The 16727-nt window shown below is 35.9% G+C and overlaps 1 protein-coding gene across 1 annotated transcript in view; it reads left to right on the top strand.

The window, feature by feature from the left end:
- skib (v-ski avian sarcoma viral oncogene homolog b) overlaps nucleotides 1-16518 on the top strand; it is a 28201-nt gene extending 11683 nt beyond the window's left edge. The window contains exons 2-7 of the mRNA XM_060858149.1: nucleotides 10974-11081; nucleotides 11240-11343; nucleotides 11467-11702; nucleotides 13213-13442; nucleotides 14265-14495; nucleotides 14680-16518. Coding sequence (XP_060714132.1) covers nucleotides 10974-11081; nucleotides 11240-11343; nucleotides 11467-11702; nucleotides 13213-13442; nucleotides 14265-14495; nucleotides 14680-14835 — 1065 coding nt within the window. The 3' untranslated portion in view covers nucleotides 14836-16518. The remainder of the gene's footprint in view (nucleotides 1-10973; nucleotides 11082-11239; nucleotides 11344-11466; nucleotides 11703-13212; nucleotides 13443-14264; nucleotides 14496-14679) is intronic.
- The last annotated feature ends 209 nt before the right edge of the window (nucleotides 16519-16727 follow it).

The following is a 16727-nucleotide window of genomic DNA, read 5'->3' as shown; positions in this document are numbered from 1 at the left end:
CCCATCTGAGGATTTCCCCCCCCAAAAAAAGATTTAAAAAATATCACACTCTCTATTGTGAAAAATATATGTATGTATACCTAAATAATTGTGTAAGTAGGGAAAAAAAAACAAACGCAAAAAATTGCATTTAGAAACAGTTGAGTTCCCCCTCCCCTTCCTCAGTGGTTTGACCCACTGCCTGCTTTCCCAGTTCATCTCACCTACTCTGCACACACGAGTCAGGTGTGTGGCTGCGGCTCAATTAATGTTGAAATCCAAGTAGGGGATTTTATTCACTAAAATAAAGTGAAGGGATTTTATTCGCTTAAATAAAGCGATTCTCTTTAATGTAGTTGATGCAGACTCATTCATAAATTAGTTCGGCAAAAATGCTGAATACCGATGTAATTTTCCATGAATCTGCTATATTAGCGATTAAAATATTACATATGTAGTTAACGTTAGCTTGGTGCATAGTGCACTGCAACTAACACACCAAAGCCGTTTCCCATGCATTTTTTTTTTTTTTTGGGACGACTTGGCATAATGTTAACTTATACCTTTTTTAATTTCTTGTTTTTATTGTTGTGATTATTTTTTTAAGATAGTTTTACTTTCTGTATGTAAAGCACTTTGAATTACCATTGTGTATGAAATGTGCTACAGTAATATGATAATATAATAGTACAATTTGACTGTATTATTTGTGTGTGTGTGTGTGTCCCCTCTTGTTAAATGAAATTTACGCCCTTGGACACAAGATGTCATGCATGCGTGTTAACCTATTTGCTTTTCTTCTATTCTTAAGGTCACAAGGAAATGAATTCAACTCTAATGTTTATATTCTGTGAATAAAATAAAAATGCAAATAAAATGAATAGGAATTTAAGATTTGCAACAATAGAAGATGTTGATTTTACATGGATCACACGGAAGAAATTTGAGTAAATAAATGAAAATTAATCTGAAACATTAAACTGCTATTTAGCCTGTATGCTTTAGCAGTGCTTTTTGACAATGGTCGAAACCTCAGGAACTCCACTTGAACCTCTACTCTCAGGCCTTCAGAAGGGCTGGCAGTAAATTCTTTAGCCATTTTTTTTCTGTGCTTGTTTCTCACATCTTTTTTTGCTCCACCCCCCTTATCCGTCCCTCCTCATCAACTTTCTGCTCACATCTGGTGCACAGCCCTTGACTGCTTTACTGTGCTGAGGTAATTCTCCTATAGGCAAAATGGGAATACATGGCTGGGAGTAATGGGATACATAATGGGAGTAGATATGCTGGGGACATGTGTGTTGCAATTCATGACACTTCAGGTGGGAATTTAATTTTAGATTAATTTGATGAATCACAAATTTAAGTTTTTTGAAAAAAAATTGTATTCTGGATCATACATATTACATTTATTAGTTTTCAAAGTCACAATTTTACTGAAATTCCTGCCTAGCCTTGGCCCAGGCTTGCATTCAGGAGGCCTCACTGCAAAAGTTGAGACAGCTGTGGCCAGTGAAATGTTCACATTCAGTAACAAAACCATTTACTGCCATGTAGCAGAAAGTTCCTGGAATGTACACAGTTTTCTCAGCAGGAGCCAAAAAGGTTTTTGCTAATTGCAATTCTTTCAGAAACCTTTGGAGCTTCTGAGTACAAAATTAACCTTTATGCCTTTCTTAAGTCATTTTTCATACTTTAATTCTGTTTTTGCTATGCCTTGATTTGTAACTCTTTTCTTCTAATTTCTATAATTCTGTGCCTGTCCTTTAGAGATCACATCTCAAACTACTTTGTGGAATTGTTCCAGCATTTTAGTAGTGTATAAAAGATATAGATAATATGTAATATAGATATAAATATAGATATAAAAGATAATAGGTTTTAGGACTTTATGCTTTAAAGTGACATAAAGGACAACATTGTACTGCAAGAGGTGTATGCCAAGCAATAGCACATAAAGTCTTATTGATGAAGTGAATACTGATGAGAATATTGATGAGAGCAAAGACACTGGGTCTTAGATAAACTCTATATGTTCCCAAGTTGCTGAGCTTCTTCTATGGCAGTTCATTGTCTTTTTTGACACTGTCAGACCCCAAGCAGCAGTTGGTTGGGCATGGAAGTGTTTGTAGGCATCTTTTACAGAATGCACTAATAGAGGGGGTTTTATTGGGCAGGGAAACAAATGTGATTCACACAGATGGTGCTGAGTTAAGTGCATTAGAACGACTCGTTCTGTGAGTTAATGCCTCATTTTAAGGATCAACTGTTCTTTAAAGCATTTATCAAAGGGTTGAGTTTTAAGTTAAGTACACAGATAATAAAAATTATTCCTTGAGCCAACTAAAAGGCAAACCAGCTTAAGGTTATAAAATGTGCAGAAATAGTATTTCACAAGTAATACCTCCATATAATAGAATTGTGACGTGACTTTCGATTGTATACTTTTACCAAAGATTTTTACCAAAAGCTTCTTTCAGAAAATATATTCTAAAAATATAAGCCCATTAAATTGTAATTATGTTCTTCCCCCCAGAATCTTCCTTACCTGTGTTTGTTTCCCTTGAAATGTCACTCAATGGGTTTGTGTTTTCATCCTCTTTGCCACACTGCACTATACACAAAGAAGGTAGAATTGCTGACACTGGAGAATAAAATAAACATGTTTGGCAAGCACACCCTTGAAGGATTCTCTGTCGGTCAAGACCATTAAATTTTTAATTATTTCCCCTGTGTCATATACTGCTGTGGTAAATTGGAGCAGCTGGCTCCAACCTGTCTCATAACCAATTCTACTTGGAGACCTACTGCAGACACAGAAATTTTTCAGTTCTGTTTTTGTACCGTGTTCATTCAGTGGTAGTCTTACAGACAAATTGAAATGCTGTGTGGGTGAAATGTTTCAGTGTTGTAACCTATAACTAACTATACACTGGACTTGTTTCCTAAAGTGGCTGCAGAATATGGATAGCACATATGAGCTCATTTCAGTTCCTAAGTGCAGTTTTGTTTTTCAGCCTGCTGCACTTAGCATCCGAATCCATTATTATTCCCTAGCCATGCCGACAGCCGTAATACAATCTGTGGTGATTTATGAGCAAAAGGATAGTCCACATCATAGCTTGCTGCCAAAAGCTGCCTTCCTCCAACACTGTTTAAGCCTGTCTAATGGAATTGCTTCTAATAATGCAAAATGCATTATTAATACTAAATGCACATGCCACTTTGTCCAGAACATCTGATTGTAATCAACAAGTGACTCTTTTTATCAAATAGACAAAATTGTGCAACCCTACAACTTAACCTGAGAGGTTATTGTTATATTTTAACTTCAATATCTAACTCCTTTACTGGCATGTAGAGTTCCTTTGACTTTCATTAATGACCGAAAAAAGAAAAGGAAAAAACAAATGTAGCAAGGGGAGAGACAGAAAGGAAAAAGGAAACAGATCTCCAAGTGAAAGACTGGAAATAATGAGCACTTCTCTGAGGTGGTGGTTGCATCAACGGGAATGATTCAAGGGAGAAAAATGTAGCTTGTGTGTCTTTAAGAGCACTGGGCTGTCTGCAGAATGCATTAGTCTGGCAGAGCAGACACAGACTTGAGTGGAGGGAGGAGCCTGACCCAGTCAGTGGGGTGGGTGTGGGGGGTGTTAGGAAGGAGGATGGAACAGCCGATGTCTAAGCCTCCAGCCTCCTGGCTAGACTGCTGAAAGTTATTATTGAGTTCCTGTGCAGGACCTCCCCTCCCTTCAATACTGCTGTCTGTTCAGCCCGTGTTCACTTGCTTGCTCGGCCTTTGTGTGTGCGTGTGTGTGTGTGTGTGTGTGTGTGTGTGTGTGTGTGTGTGTGTGTATGTATGTGTGTATATATATATATATATATATATATATATATATATATATATATATATATATATATATATATATATATATATATATATATATATATATGAGAAAACATGTTCTGTTCTGTCTGGTCATGAGTAGCACAGTGCAGACATTCTGAAACTATAGGGCTTTTTGTTTTTTTTTGGAGGAAATTACAGTTGTGTAACCCAAATATGTGCAAAAGTGGGTTTTTAATGAAAGACAGCTGCAAAAATTTTCAGGTTTCTATCTGGCTAATGTCAGCCACAGTGGGGTGCTGGGAGAGGTTTGATTCTGAGGAAAACCCTGGCACATACATGATCATTTTAGTATTCTTTTGAGTTCTGCCTGTTGAGTCAGAGCTTAGCTGTGCTCAAACTGTTATGTGGTTGCTATGGAAAAAAAACATGGGCCCCTTTAAAATTAGAGGAGTGTTGTAAAATGGTCCAAGAAAAGACACTTCCATGAACTCCATTATGGTCAAAAAGCAGAAAGAACATAAAGTAAATGTTATACCAGACTATACATGAGACAAATTCATAAAAAAAAAATTTTTTTGTTTAATGAATAAAGTGATCCTTATGCTGTTGACTGAAGAACAGTCATCATTATTTATTTTATTATTAAAAAGGTGTATGGAGTTGAATTGTTGAATTCATATTTTTTAGAATATGCCCCCCCCCCCCATAAAATATTCTTCTCTGTGGGTTTATTAATCATAGTAATTTGAAATAATAGAATAGACAGGTTCCATAAGTAAACTGAAAATGTTTGCTTTCTGTTTCAAGATTCCATCAGGCATATTACATGAACAATAGCTGAATCAAATGTTTTATGTTTTTAAGTATGGAAATATATTGGGAAAAATATTCCATTATAAGGAGGTTTTGTGATACTGTCCTCCTTGTTAGCACTCTATATGCTCTATAGGGTGCACTTCTATATGCATTTATTATGACCTTTGGCAGATGATTTTTATCCAGAAAGAATTATAGAAGTAGTTCTGAAGTGTCTATAAATGAAAGAAATAGGTCACAGACTAAGAATATCATCAGTCTAAAAATCTGTTGGGAGGTAAATACAGGAAGAAGAGCACACAAAGTGGTAGTTTTTCAAGGAGGGGTAGATCTTTACATTGTTTGACTGTCAGTGACTTAGCTCTTCGGACATCTAGGGTAAGTTCATTCCACCACATAGGTGCCAGAACAGAGAGGAATCTTGATGTGTACCTTTCTTGTACCCTGAGAGATGGTGGGATCAGTCGAGCAGTGCTGGAGGATTGTGGGATCGTGCTGTAGTGCAGGGTGTGAAAAATGCTTTGAGGTAAAAGTTGTGCTGGACTGGAAACCAATAGAGGGAGCACAGCAACAGGGTGGTGTTAAGGTTGAAAAGTTATGCAGTTGTATTTGGATTATATACAGAGGTCAAATAGAACTCCGAGGTGGACCTGCCAGGTAGAATGCTTTTAATATTGTAAAGGAGGTACTGACATGAGTATATCAGATTAGCAGTGTGTATGGAAAAGGACAGTTGATTGACCATAACTATCCCAAAATGCATACCACGACTAAACAGGATATCACTTGTTAAGTCGAATTAAAGATCCTAAAATGTGGTTGAAAAACCTGTGAAGAACAGCTGAATTGTTTTTCTGGGATGAACAGCAGTGGCTTTGTTTCATGCTTGCCAAAAGGACAGTCTCTGTGGAATGTGCCACTTTAAAGCCAGACTTCTTGGGATCTGTTCGAGACAGGGCACATTAGCTTGCTGAAAAAGGCCACTGCCTTTATGGAATACCGTTGCCATGAAGGGGTGTACTTGGCCGGCAACAATGTTATGGTAGGTGGTTCATGTCAAAGTAGCACCAAGAGGACCCAAGGCTTCCCAGCAGAACACACAACACCAACAATCTGTTTTTTGCAACAATCTGTAGTACAGTGACTCTTCTGGGGGATCAACTCAGACAAGCTAGCCTTTATTCACCACATGCATCAGCCTTGACCCTGTTGTCAGTTCACCTGTTGAACCTACTGTTGAACGCTTTTGGTAGGCACTAACCATTGCAGATCAGATACACCCCTGAAGACCTGATGTTTAGGACATTTTTAAGACTCTGATAGCTAGACAATTTGTGATGAGGGAGAGCAATCACAGTTTGTATTTGAAGATTTATATAAAAAAAACATACCCTTCTGATTTCCTGTTGTTTAGCTAGCTAATATTGCATAATTGCTAATATTGCAAAACATGCTGTTCATTGAGTTAATATTATACTATTGAGTTACTACTATGTTATTACTACTATTATGACATGTGAAACAATTTCATGCTTTCTAGTCAAAGACCTACAAACATGTATGGTGTCACTTTGCACCTTGTATAGCAGAATATTGTCTTGTTTTTGTTTGCTTGCATTCTTGTATAAAAAAAATCCAGAAATATATTGTTAATTTCTGTATATTTCTTGTTTGGTCTCAGGTCATAAAGTACAATTTAGTCATTTAATTTTAATGACAGCTTTACATTTTTACTATGTAACTTTGTTATTGTTTTTCTCTTAGAAACAGTCAGAGTTCACCTCACTCAACACCTTACAAGTGGTTTGATGAATTGAACTCTTAAATAGATGTTAATACCAGATCTAAATGGGTTCCAGTGTTTAGATGCAGGCAGGGGGAGGGAGTATGTCAGGCTTAGCCAAATGGAGGCTGTAAATTAAAGACAGGTTTATCACCCAGCTTTGGCCAATTACCTCACATACTAGGTCAGACTCTTTGCACTGACATCATCTGGGACCTTAAACACTGACCCTAACTTCACCTTACCTTCTCACAGTGGGCGTTACAGCCTTACAGCCTCTCCATGTCCTTCCATCTCTTGGTATTCAGCCCCCCTTTTGTGCTTCAAATATCCAAATAACGTCTGTGACTCTTCTATAGTCTACATGTTTATGAAAAAAGCAAGCTCCATCAGTGATAATTATTACTGGGTGTATTCACATCATTTGACTTTCATTTTGCCTTATATCATGTAGGTAGTTTTAAAATAGATTTAACGCATCAGACATCAATGATGCTATAAGTCAAGTGGCATATGTAACTTTGCAGTCACATATATATATTTTTTTAATTAAATTTCATAGACCACACCAGCATTAACCTAAATGTTGTACTGTGTTTTCTTTTTGGAAATGTTTGCATTTGTGTGTCTTCATCTTTCACCTATGTTAATCAAAACTTTAACACCCTCTTATTTTGAGGCTTTTTCTATGGTAAGTAAAATGCTGTCATCTTAACTTAATACAATATTACACAAATTGGAACACAATTTTATGCGAAACCAATTTATTGTGACAGAAACTTAATAAATAAATGACACATCATTTAGTCGAAATAACCCTTGCTTGCAATTACTGCATCTAGCAATCAACCCGCTTACATCACATTTGCAGTTTTCTTTAGTGATGCTTTTTCAGGTTTGTCAGGCTTTTCAGGCTTTCAGTTTCTTTGTTATTTTGGGTTTTTTTCCCCATCACCTTGCTCTTCAGGAGGTGAAATTCATGCTCATTTCGGTTAAGAATTTAGTGATTGATATTGCCATTGTGCACGGTGGCTTAGTGGTTAGCACGTTCACCTCACACCTCCAGGGTTGGGGGTTCGATTCCCACCTCCGCCTTGTGTGTGTGGAGTTTGGATGTTCTCCCCGTGCCTCGGGGGTTTCCTCCGGGTACTCCAGTTTCCTCCCCCGGTCCAAAGACATGCATATTAGGTTGATTGGCATCTCTGGAAAATTGTTTGTAGTGTGTGATTGCGTGAGTGAATGAGAGTGTGTGTGCCCTGCGATGGGTTGGCACTCCGTCCAGGGTGTATCCTGCCTTGATGCCCGATGACGCCTGAGATAGGCACAGGCTCCCCGTGACCCGAGGTAGTTCGGATAAGTGGTAGAAGATGAGTGAGTGAGAGTGTATTGCCATTGTAAAAGCTTCCACTTTTTCCCCCATTGAAGACTTTTGATGTGCTGGCAGTGTGTTTTGAGCTTGTTTTTCCTCCTAATCTCTCTGGTCTTAACATCAAGTGCAGTCTTCTCAGGTGAAGCATAGTGCTCAAACCAAGATTAGACATTCCAAAGAACACTCATGACATTCCAAGGTGCTGAGTAAAAGTTGTTTAACGTGTCTAGATGTAAATATCAGGAAATGAAAGCTTAAAAAGCTTCCTACTGTTCCCGTATTTTCCAAAGGAAACTGTAATTCTTCTTCACGTTTTAAGTTGTATGTGTGTGTATATACTTACATATTTTATCATTCTTCTGTCTTTCCCAGTGCAAGTCGATTCAAAGCAGTGTGACCCAACAGGTCACTAAAAGAGCATAAGGTTGAATAGCCACTTGAGAATATTTTAAATGTAGATAATTTGATTTAATCAATAATCAACAATTACAATTTGAAGTTATTATGAAGATCCCACATGATAAATGGGACAGGTCTTTTGTTCATAAGGAGTTCAAGCACATTTTTATTTGGTGATTTTGTATACTTATTGCCAGTGTGCTGGCATATCAGTTCATGTGTGGTTTTGCCCAGCTGCTTGTTACCACCTCAGCTATGCAGCTGTGGGTGGGTCATGCATTGGGCCTTTTGATGTGGCTATGAGTAAGAGCCATGTCATGGCTGCCTTGATCACAGATCTTCAAACAGCTACAGGTCATGTATAAAAATGGTGTAGAGGCACAGACTATTATGTCTGGAGCTCTGCACTCTTTCTGGAACTTCAAAACTCAGGGAAAGAACATGAACAGACAGATTGCCTTTGTTTCGAAAACCAAGTGCAGTTTAGTGAATGGGTGGTTTACCTTTTTTTCATATAGGAAGCAGAAGTTCAAGAAGCAATGTAGCATGTTATCAGTAGTCATTCTCAATTTGTGTTCATTTTCCATGGCACTATGTGTGTGTATATAATGTGTGTGTGTGTGATATGGCTCATATAAAAGAGTACATACTACGTTTAACTAGGGTATTTCTTTATCTGACATGTTTTAGGATATTTTAAACCGGTTTAATTATAAAGATAGAAATGCATTATAAAAACAGATAAAGAGGCCTTTTTAAACAACTACACAGTGCTAGAACTCTTGAAAATTAACCATCCTTAGTTGTTCCAAAAACAAATGTGCACCATGTGACCTTCAAGACTATCTGCGTTATCCAGACTCTATAAAATGTACCTGCACCCCTACCTCTTTATAACAGAAATAGCATATTGGATTAAAGGAAGAAAGAGCCAGATTAGAATTGGGATTTGGTTCACTGTTATACAGAAACCTAGGCAATACCACCCCCTTGTGTCGAACATGTCTAAAGCCTCTGGTTCTCACTCTATCCAAACATTCATCATCCATCTATCTATCCATAATAATGGCTTTATTCTATGAAGGGTCTATCAAGGCAAGAATAATTAGATTGGATTGAATCTCAAAACCACATACCATATTCTGTTCATATATTATGAACATTTATTAATTAGAATAGGTAAAATTGTCAAATTAGCCTACTTTAATATTGGCTCTGCAGTAAAAGTTATGAGGCTGTTTGAATTCTTGAGAGTGAAGCAGAGAATTGCAGGTCTAGACATGCCTTAAGAGTAAACACATTCATTGCCGCCATATGGGAACCTGAGGGCATGATGGATTTCACTGTTAGCTTTTGTGTGTTTTAAAACCTGTCAGTGACAATGAAACCTTTCTGAATGAATGAATACCTGTACAGACTTCTCCCTTCCTCACAGACTGTAGTTTATACCTGTTCTCACAAGCTTTAGGCCTACTTTTAATATAGCATAGATTACCATGACCTACCTAGACCAAGGTAAGGAATATGGATTCCTCTGCATTTTCGTAACTTAATGATCAGGTTTGTACTAAAGTCAAGCAATTTCTGTTTTCAAGACCTATAAAAAGCAACAAATGCTTATTTTTCACCACTTGATTTGATTACTGCAAATCACTTTATCTGTATAAAGTGTTAAAGCAAATAAAAAATTAGTAGTGAGATTACATTCATACCAAGGGAACACGTATCTTCCCATCCAATACAGGACCCAGATTTAAAGTTTTATTGGATTTTTTTAAAAGCTTTTAATTAGCTGCCACTGAGCTGCTGTGCCAATATGTTGTTGACTGTTCTATTATCTTGCTTAGGAACAGCCTTCAACTGGACATTTTTTTACTTTTTTTTTTTTCTTTTTTTTTTAATGAAATTAACATTTGAATTCATTTTTGATATTGACATATATTCTTTTATTGACTACTATACATATTTTTTTTATGTTTTTTACTATGCTTTTATGTGATAAACGGCACTTAGCACAACTTAAAAACAACTTAAAGCACAACTTTAAAAATACATTTCTTGCTTTCTAACTTACTATGAGTTTATTTTCTATGATCTGCCTTTTTCCTTTCATTCCTATTAATAAACTTGTTGGTTTAAATATTTATGACAATAAAGGTCCTGTGAAACAAGGATGTTACCTGTAGCTGGGAAGGGAGCATAACCCCAATGTACTAGAGTCAATCATGACTGTTAGCTTATGTGTAAGAAAAGGGCAACTATCGTGTCAAAGAAAGTTCTTATTATATTTCTTAAGTGTACAATGTAGCAAAATAAAAACAATGGTAAATGTTGTTACTGCAAACATTGATCAAGAAAAAGATGTGGCTTAATCGCTTAGTATGTAGATGCAGTTTGTTCCATATTCTGCTGTGAATGCATGCGGTATTTAACTAGGGAGTTCAAATAGCTGAACCTTAGGTGAACAATTATCATTTGATGTCCCCTTGCTTGCCTCCTTGTTAACTTTACTATATTTTTGCATCTACCAATTCCACTCCTAGTGATGAAATTTTGCGCTGCTCACACTTAATTTCTCTTCGACTAAAAAATGGGGTTGAGAAGTTGTCTAAAAGAAACCACTTCTCACTACATTTAGAAGCAGCTTATACTAACGAATGCAGAGTAGCCATTACAAACCTGTTTGTGCTAAAGTTTAATCATACAGTATTATATTACTGTAGTGTCTGTAACTACCTGTATAATAGATTGAATAAATTATTTATCATCTTTTACAGGAATATAGTCCCATTCCAACCAAGAGGTCCAAACAGGAGGTTTCCCAATCTGAGGACAAAGAAAAGCAAATGGAATGGTTTCAGTGTTTGGCAACATCTGCAAATAAGGTATCTATGCAAAACTATTTCTGCCTCAGTATATCACTACCAGTTTCCCTTTTGAAAATACCTAGACAAAAATTGGGGAGGTGTTTGAAATGTTTGCACTGGACATTAGCCTATGGTTACATGGGTTACAAGGTTACTGGACTTTTCTCTCTGCTCAGGATCTCAAGCGGCTTCAGATCAAGCAGAGGCCATCAGCCTTTCGGCCCTGGTCTGCGAGGGTTCCATCCACCGAGAGAGCAACTCCTAGTCACAAACATGAGCAGTATGTATCTTCTTATCTAATATGTTATCTTGTTTATAACTGTGATTTATTTATCTGGCCTGGTCTGCAATTTTGTTGTATTTTATGTTCAGATGTTCATGTTTTAAATTTATTTACTCTCAGACCACTACCCAAAAACCCAGAGAGCATGGCATCACCCCCAAACACCTTGCAGAAGAAAAAGCAGCCAGAGGAGTCCGGTGCTGGAGGTACCCAGCCTGGCTATAGCCACATGTCCAAGAAAACTAAGTGCTGGCCATCTGGCAAGGACCAGACACAGCCTGCAGCCTGCCTCATTCATCCCACGCAGTATGACTCCAACTCGGGTACAGAGATTGAGGTGGACAACTGTGATGAGGGTGAGTTGCAGACTAGATGCATATAGAACATTCTCTTGATCTTTGTTTATATTTCTTTCTGGCACATAATTTAGAAATGTATAAACAGTGGATGCATGGCCGTAAATTTCATTTAACAGTAGGGGGGGACAATAAATATAAAATTTCTCATGAGCAATTTTTGAAGGGGGACACAAATAATACAGTCAATGGTAATTCAAAGTGCTTTACATAAAGAAAGTAAAACTATCATAACAAAAATCACAACAATAAAAACAAGGAATTAAAAAAGATTTAAAATTTTATTTAAAATAAATTAAAATATTAAAATAAAAATTAAATATTTTAATCGCTAATATAGCAGATTCTTTGCTTATAGCATTTTTTGCGTTTTTTTTTTTCTACTTACACAATTATTTAGGTATACATACATATATTTTTCACAATAGAGAGTGTGATATTTTTTAAATAATTTTTTTTGGGGGGGGGCAGTCCTCGGATGGGGGACATGTCCCTTCCGTCCCCTTCGGGATTTACGCGCATGAGTGGATGTGCAGTATTTGCTCCCTGTCTGGTGTATACAAATGTACATTAGCATGAAATTGTTATATGCAAGAGGTGAAAAGATTACTGAGAAATTGTACTCAAGATAAAATATAGATAGTGTCAAAAATAAACTCCCATGCCCTCATTGGAAGTATCCAACTAAATGGATATTCAAGTGAAAACAAAAAAAAAAGTTTATACTTTTTAATACTTGAGTACAGTTAAAAGTGAATGTTTTTATTTAAATGGTTTAATTTACATATAATGTTTAGAATGTTGACATGTTTTCATGTGTAAACTTTTAGTAGTTTGCCTGAAAACATATTTTCTCTAAGTTTTCTTTTCATATGCAAGATTGAACACTACATTGACATTAAATTAACTAGAATAACGATACATATTATAGATTTCCTGATATTTACATTAATAATATAATAACGTAACAGTACAAGTGTTAAATTTACTCTTAATTCTCTTAAAAATGTAAAAATACTCTTAATGATATTTTGAATTGCTGGTTAAATATAAGCACCAAGCATTAATGTCATGTTAATATGAATACATACATTTATTATTGCAAAATAAAACAATAATCCTAGCTTTTTATTTAGATTTATTTACAAAATATCCTTTATATTACATTTCAGTGTCTCTCCCATGCAGATGAACTCATGTTGAACATTTGGTGTTATGCATGTAATTGCACTGAATGCATTTCTCTAAATGGTCTTGCTGATGTAACTTTTTGTGGTACACATTGGCCTTCTTTTGCTAAAAGCATTCTTAAAGGCTTTCTTATCTGAGAAAAAATGTGTAGTTTATATAAATATAAACTAAGTATGAAAATTTTATAAGACATATTGAAACACAAGTCAATTTCTTTACTAATTTTCACTATGTATGTACTTGTGGGACACCCTGTAGTTACACATTTCTTATAATAAGCTGCTAAATAAATTACATGTATGTGTTTGTGTTGTTTCAGTGCCTTGTGCCCAATCTCTAACTAATGGAGTTGTTGTGGAGCAGTATGAGGGTGGGCACAGATCTACAGCTGCCCCTAGCTCAGAACTTGAGTTCTTGCAGCAGATGCTATATAAAAATCTGAGCTCCAGAGAGGCCCGAGAGAGGTTCCTGCAGGATATTGTGCATATGCAAGTTGTTCAGGAGGAAAAGCTTACAGCGGCTTTGCAGGCCAAGCACAGCCTTCAGCAGGTACAGCCAACTGTGCTTTACTCTGTGAGTGTGGCAGAGGATTTGATGGATAAACATTTACATTTACATCTATGGCATTTGATCTTGACGGGGAAAAATTATTTGAACACCACAAATGAACAACATTAATACTCGCAAAGCCGTTGTTGTCAAATTTAACCAATAAGAAGTTTGTGGTAAGATAATCAGAAGATATAGGGCCTAATTTATCAAGATGGATACCAGTGGATTCAAACATAAATCATATGTTAAGGATTTTACACAAGAAATTTGGCATTCATGAAAATTTCAGAAATTAAGAAAAATGTTTCTATTCTACTCATTCTCAAAGTTTTTAAGACGAATTGACCCCAATTTGAATTTTAATTTGAATGGATTTCTGCACTTTTATGTATGGAATATACTTGGTTTAAATATTCTCATTTCATTACATTTATTGTATTATAAATAAAACTAATAATTCAATTATGACCAAATCTGTCATCACCATCCAAATGTTGCAGGATGGGATGGTTTTATTTTACTGTACGTGCACAATCTTAAGCTAACAGAAGAGTTAGCACTCAATTATTATCATTAATATTAGATATTTTTTTTGCCATTGAAGTGAGTCAGAATAATTTCCACTGCTCTTTTAGCTTTTACCCTTTTAATTCATACTTCCAGTTGTCTGTGCACTTTTTATGCAAACATTTTTTACTAAAAGATTGATAAATGAGCTCAGTTATGTGTAAGGTTGAAGTAAATGTATGGATTTGAGGTATATTAAATAACAAAAACAAAGTTTGCATACTAATTTCCCCTCAATTTGCACTGCTCTAGGAGCTGGAGTTTTTACGAGTGAGTAAGAAGGGCCGGTTGCGGGAGGCTATTGAAGCCAAGCGTAACCTGCGAAAGGAGCTTGAGCGGTTGCAATCAGAATGTGAGAGGAAGGTGCATGATGCCAGTGAGTCCTGTAGAAGACTGAAAAGGGAGCTGGAGCATGAGCGGCAGGTGCACAAGTGTGACAAGTGTTATGAGCCAAGCCAGCTGAGGGCTAAGTACTCTACCCAGGCAAGATTGAACATGTTACTCATAATGTTAGACCTATTTTTTAAAAGATGTTTAGACCTAGATTTGGCTTTGTTTAGAACAGATCAAATAAATTTTGTTATATTACAACTGAAACATTTCATTGTTGTTCTCTGTATCTATGTTTTATTTGAACTTAATCTCTAAATTACTTTTGATATTCCAGGTTGAGGCTCTCCAGGTGAAGCTGCAGCAAGCTGAGACTGATCGTGAGCAGCTACGAGAGGAGCTGCTGCAGGAGCATGAAGCTCGACAAAGTCTGGAACAAGTGGTGATCCAACTTCAGCAGCAGCTTAGTGAACTTAGCCAGCAGCAATCGTAGCAAGACATCTGGAAGGATATTGTAGATGACAGTTTGGAAAACAGCATTGCAGGACTCAAAATATATATTTTTTGGCCTCATTTTATGAACAAAATGAGCATGTGAAAAAAGATTTAAGGGAGCAAAATATACATGTATATTCGTTATACATTTATAGACAGCTGTGGAGACCATATGAGAGGTATATGAACATCATTCACAGAGCTGGTCCCACTCCCCTTACACAAGTCCTGATCTAAGACATTAGTCCACATGGTCTCAGATCAGTGCAGAGGACACTCCAAGAAGGCAGCATCAAATGGGACTAATACCCTTTCATTTCATTTCGTTAGCTTCTTAAGCTAATCCAATGAATTTATAATGTTATAAGCTATTTAACAAAGATACTTGAAAATATTACAAATATCTCAATGCCAGGGGAAAAAAGGAGATTTTTCTGGTAGTGAGATTACAGTAGCTACAGTAGATGACCTGATCTATGAAACAAGAAGGCATTACAAAGCCAAATCATACAGAAGAGACACATCACTACATATACTAATGCTTCTGATGCATTTTTATGTTTCACTTTGTTGTATCCAAGTAATTAGCATGAACAACTGTACTATGTATGTCATGGGTGGGCTTCATATAAACATATGAGTGCATTTTTTTTAAATATATTTTTTAATATTCTTTTGGTACATTTAAATCCCTTGTACTATTGTCTTGACAAATGTTTTTGTCAATCCATAATTACTCCTAATTCCAATATCTTTTGCAAGTATTTTATTCTGTACAACACTTGCATCTGTTAAAATGAACAGTATTTTGTAGCCTTTGAAAAGTACTTTCTCAACAGTGTTTCAGCAGTCAGAAGAACCAAAACCTGTATTTTCTGGTGCATTATCAGCAATAGCAAATGCTAAAAGTGTCCATTTTAGTCACTGGTTCTAGGGCTTGTTGATGAAATATATTTGACAGTAACATTTTTACTTGTATACAAAATATGAATATATATTTTTTTACTCTACCAAAAAATTGCACTTTTGAAAAGAGGAATTGTACTCTTTTACAATGCACAGTTATAAATGTGCATTTTATGCCTTTCACGTTTCAAGCAAGCGAGAGCTGGTTTAAAAAAATTTCATACTTGTTACTTAATGTAAATAACACTTATTAGACATTAGAGGATAATTATTGTAAATACACTTGGCTAATGCTCATCTATTGCTTTTGTTCTCAATCTATATATCCTGTATGAATCTCACTTTCATTTAAAGGGCGTTTAATGTATACAATTCTTATAATGTAATGTGGGGGAAATGTTCGGTAATTATATTTCTGGTTAGTGTCAGTACAAATCACTTTAATCACCAAAGCATCTGTTTGAGATAAAACCTGCTTTTTTTCCCCCTCACACACATACAAAAGTACATACTTTATATAAATCTGTGCACTTATATAGTTGACTAAACCGTCATTTGCTTTATTTATTCTCAGTCATTTTAATATTTTTAAATGAACAGTTTGTCCTGCCTCTCACCATTTTCTCAGTTCCATCCTCTTGATTCTGTAATCCAGTGGACTACAAAGACACAGTGTGCTGCTGGCATAGTTTTGGTTTTGATGTGGCTTAAATTTTCCACTTGTTTTATGTTCTCTGCATATAATACTCATTATATAAAAATGACAATAATTCTACCTTTGTCTTACATTTCTTCCAGGTTCTTGGTGGTTGGGGTTTTTTGTTCTTTTTTTAACTTTTTGCCTTAAATTAATGTGAGTAAATAAGTGCATAAATGCATAGCATGATAGCTGCACATGACTGATTTTTTAGTTTCATAACTAATAACAAATAATATAGAATATTTAGGGTTGTTAAAACAGTGATTAACACACACTCCGTTGAA

The sequence above is a fragment of the Tachysurus vachellii genome, chromosome 22 (assembly GCF_030014155.1).
Source record: "Tachysurus vachellii isolate PV-2020 chromosome 22, HZAU_Pvac_v1, whole genome shotgun sequence".
NCBI lineage: Eukaryota > Metazoa > Chordata > Actinopteri > Siluriformes > Bagridae > Tachysurus > Tachysurus vachellii.
This window is presented reverse-complemented; position numbering and strand designations above follow the sequence as displayed.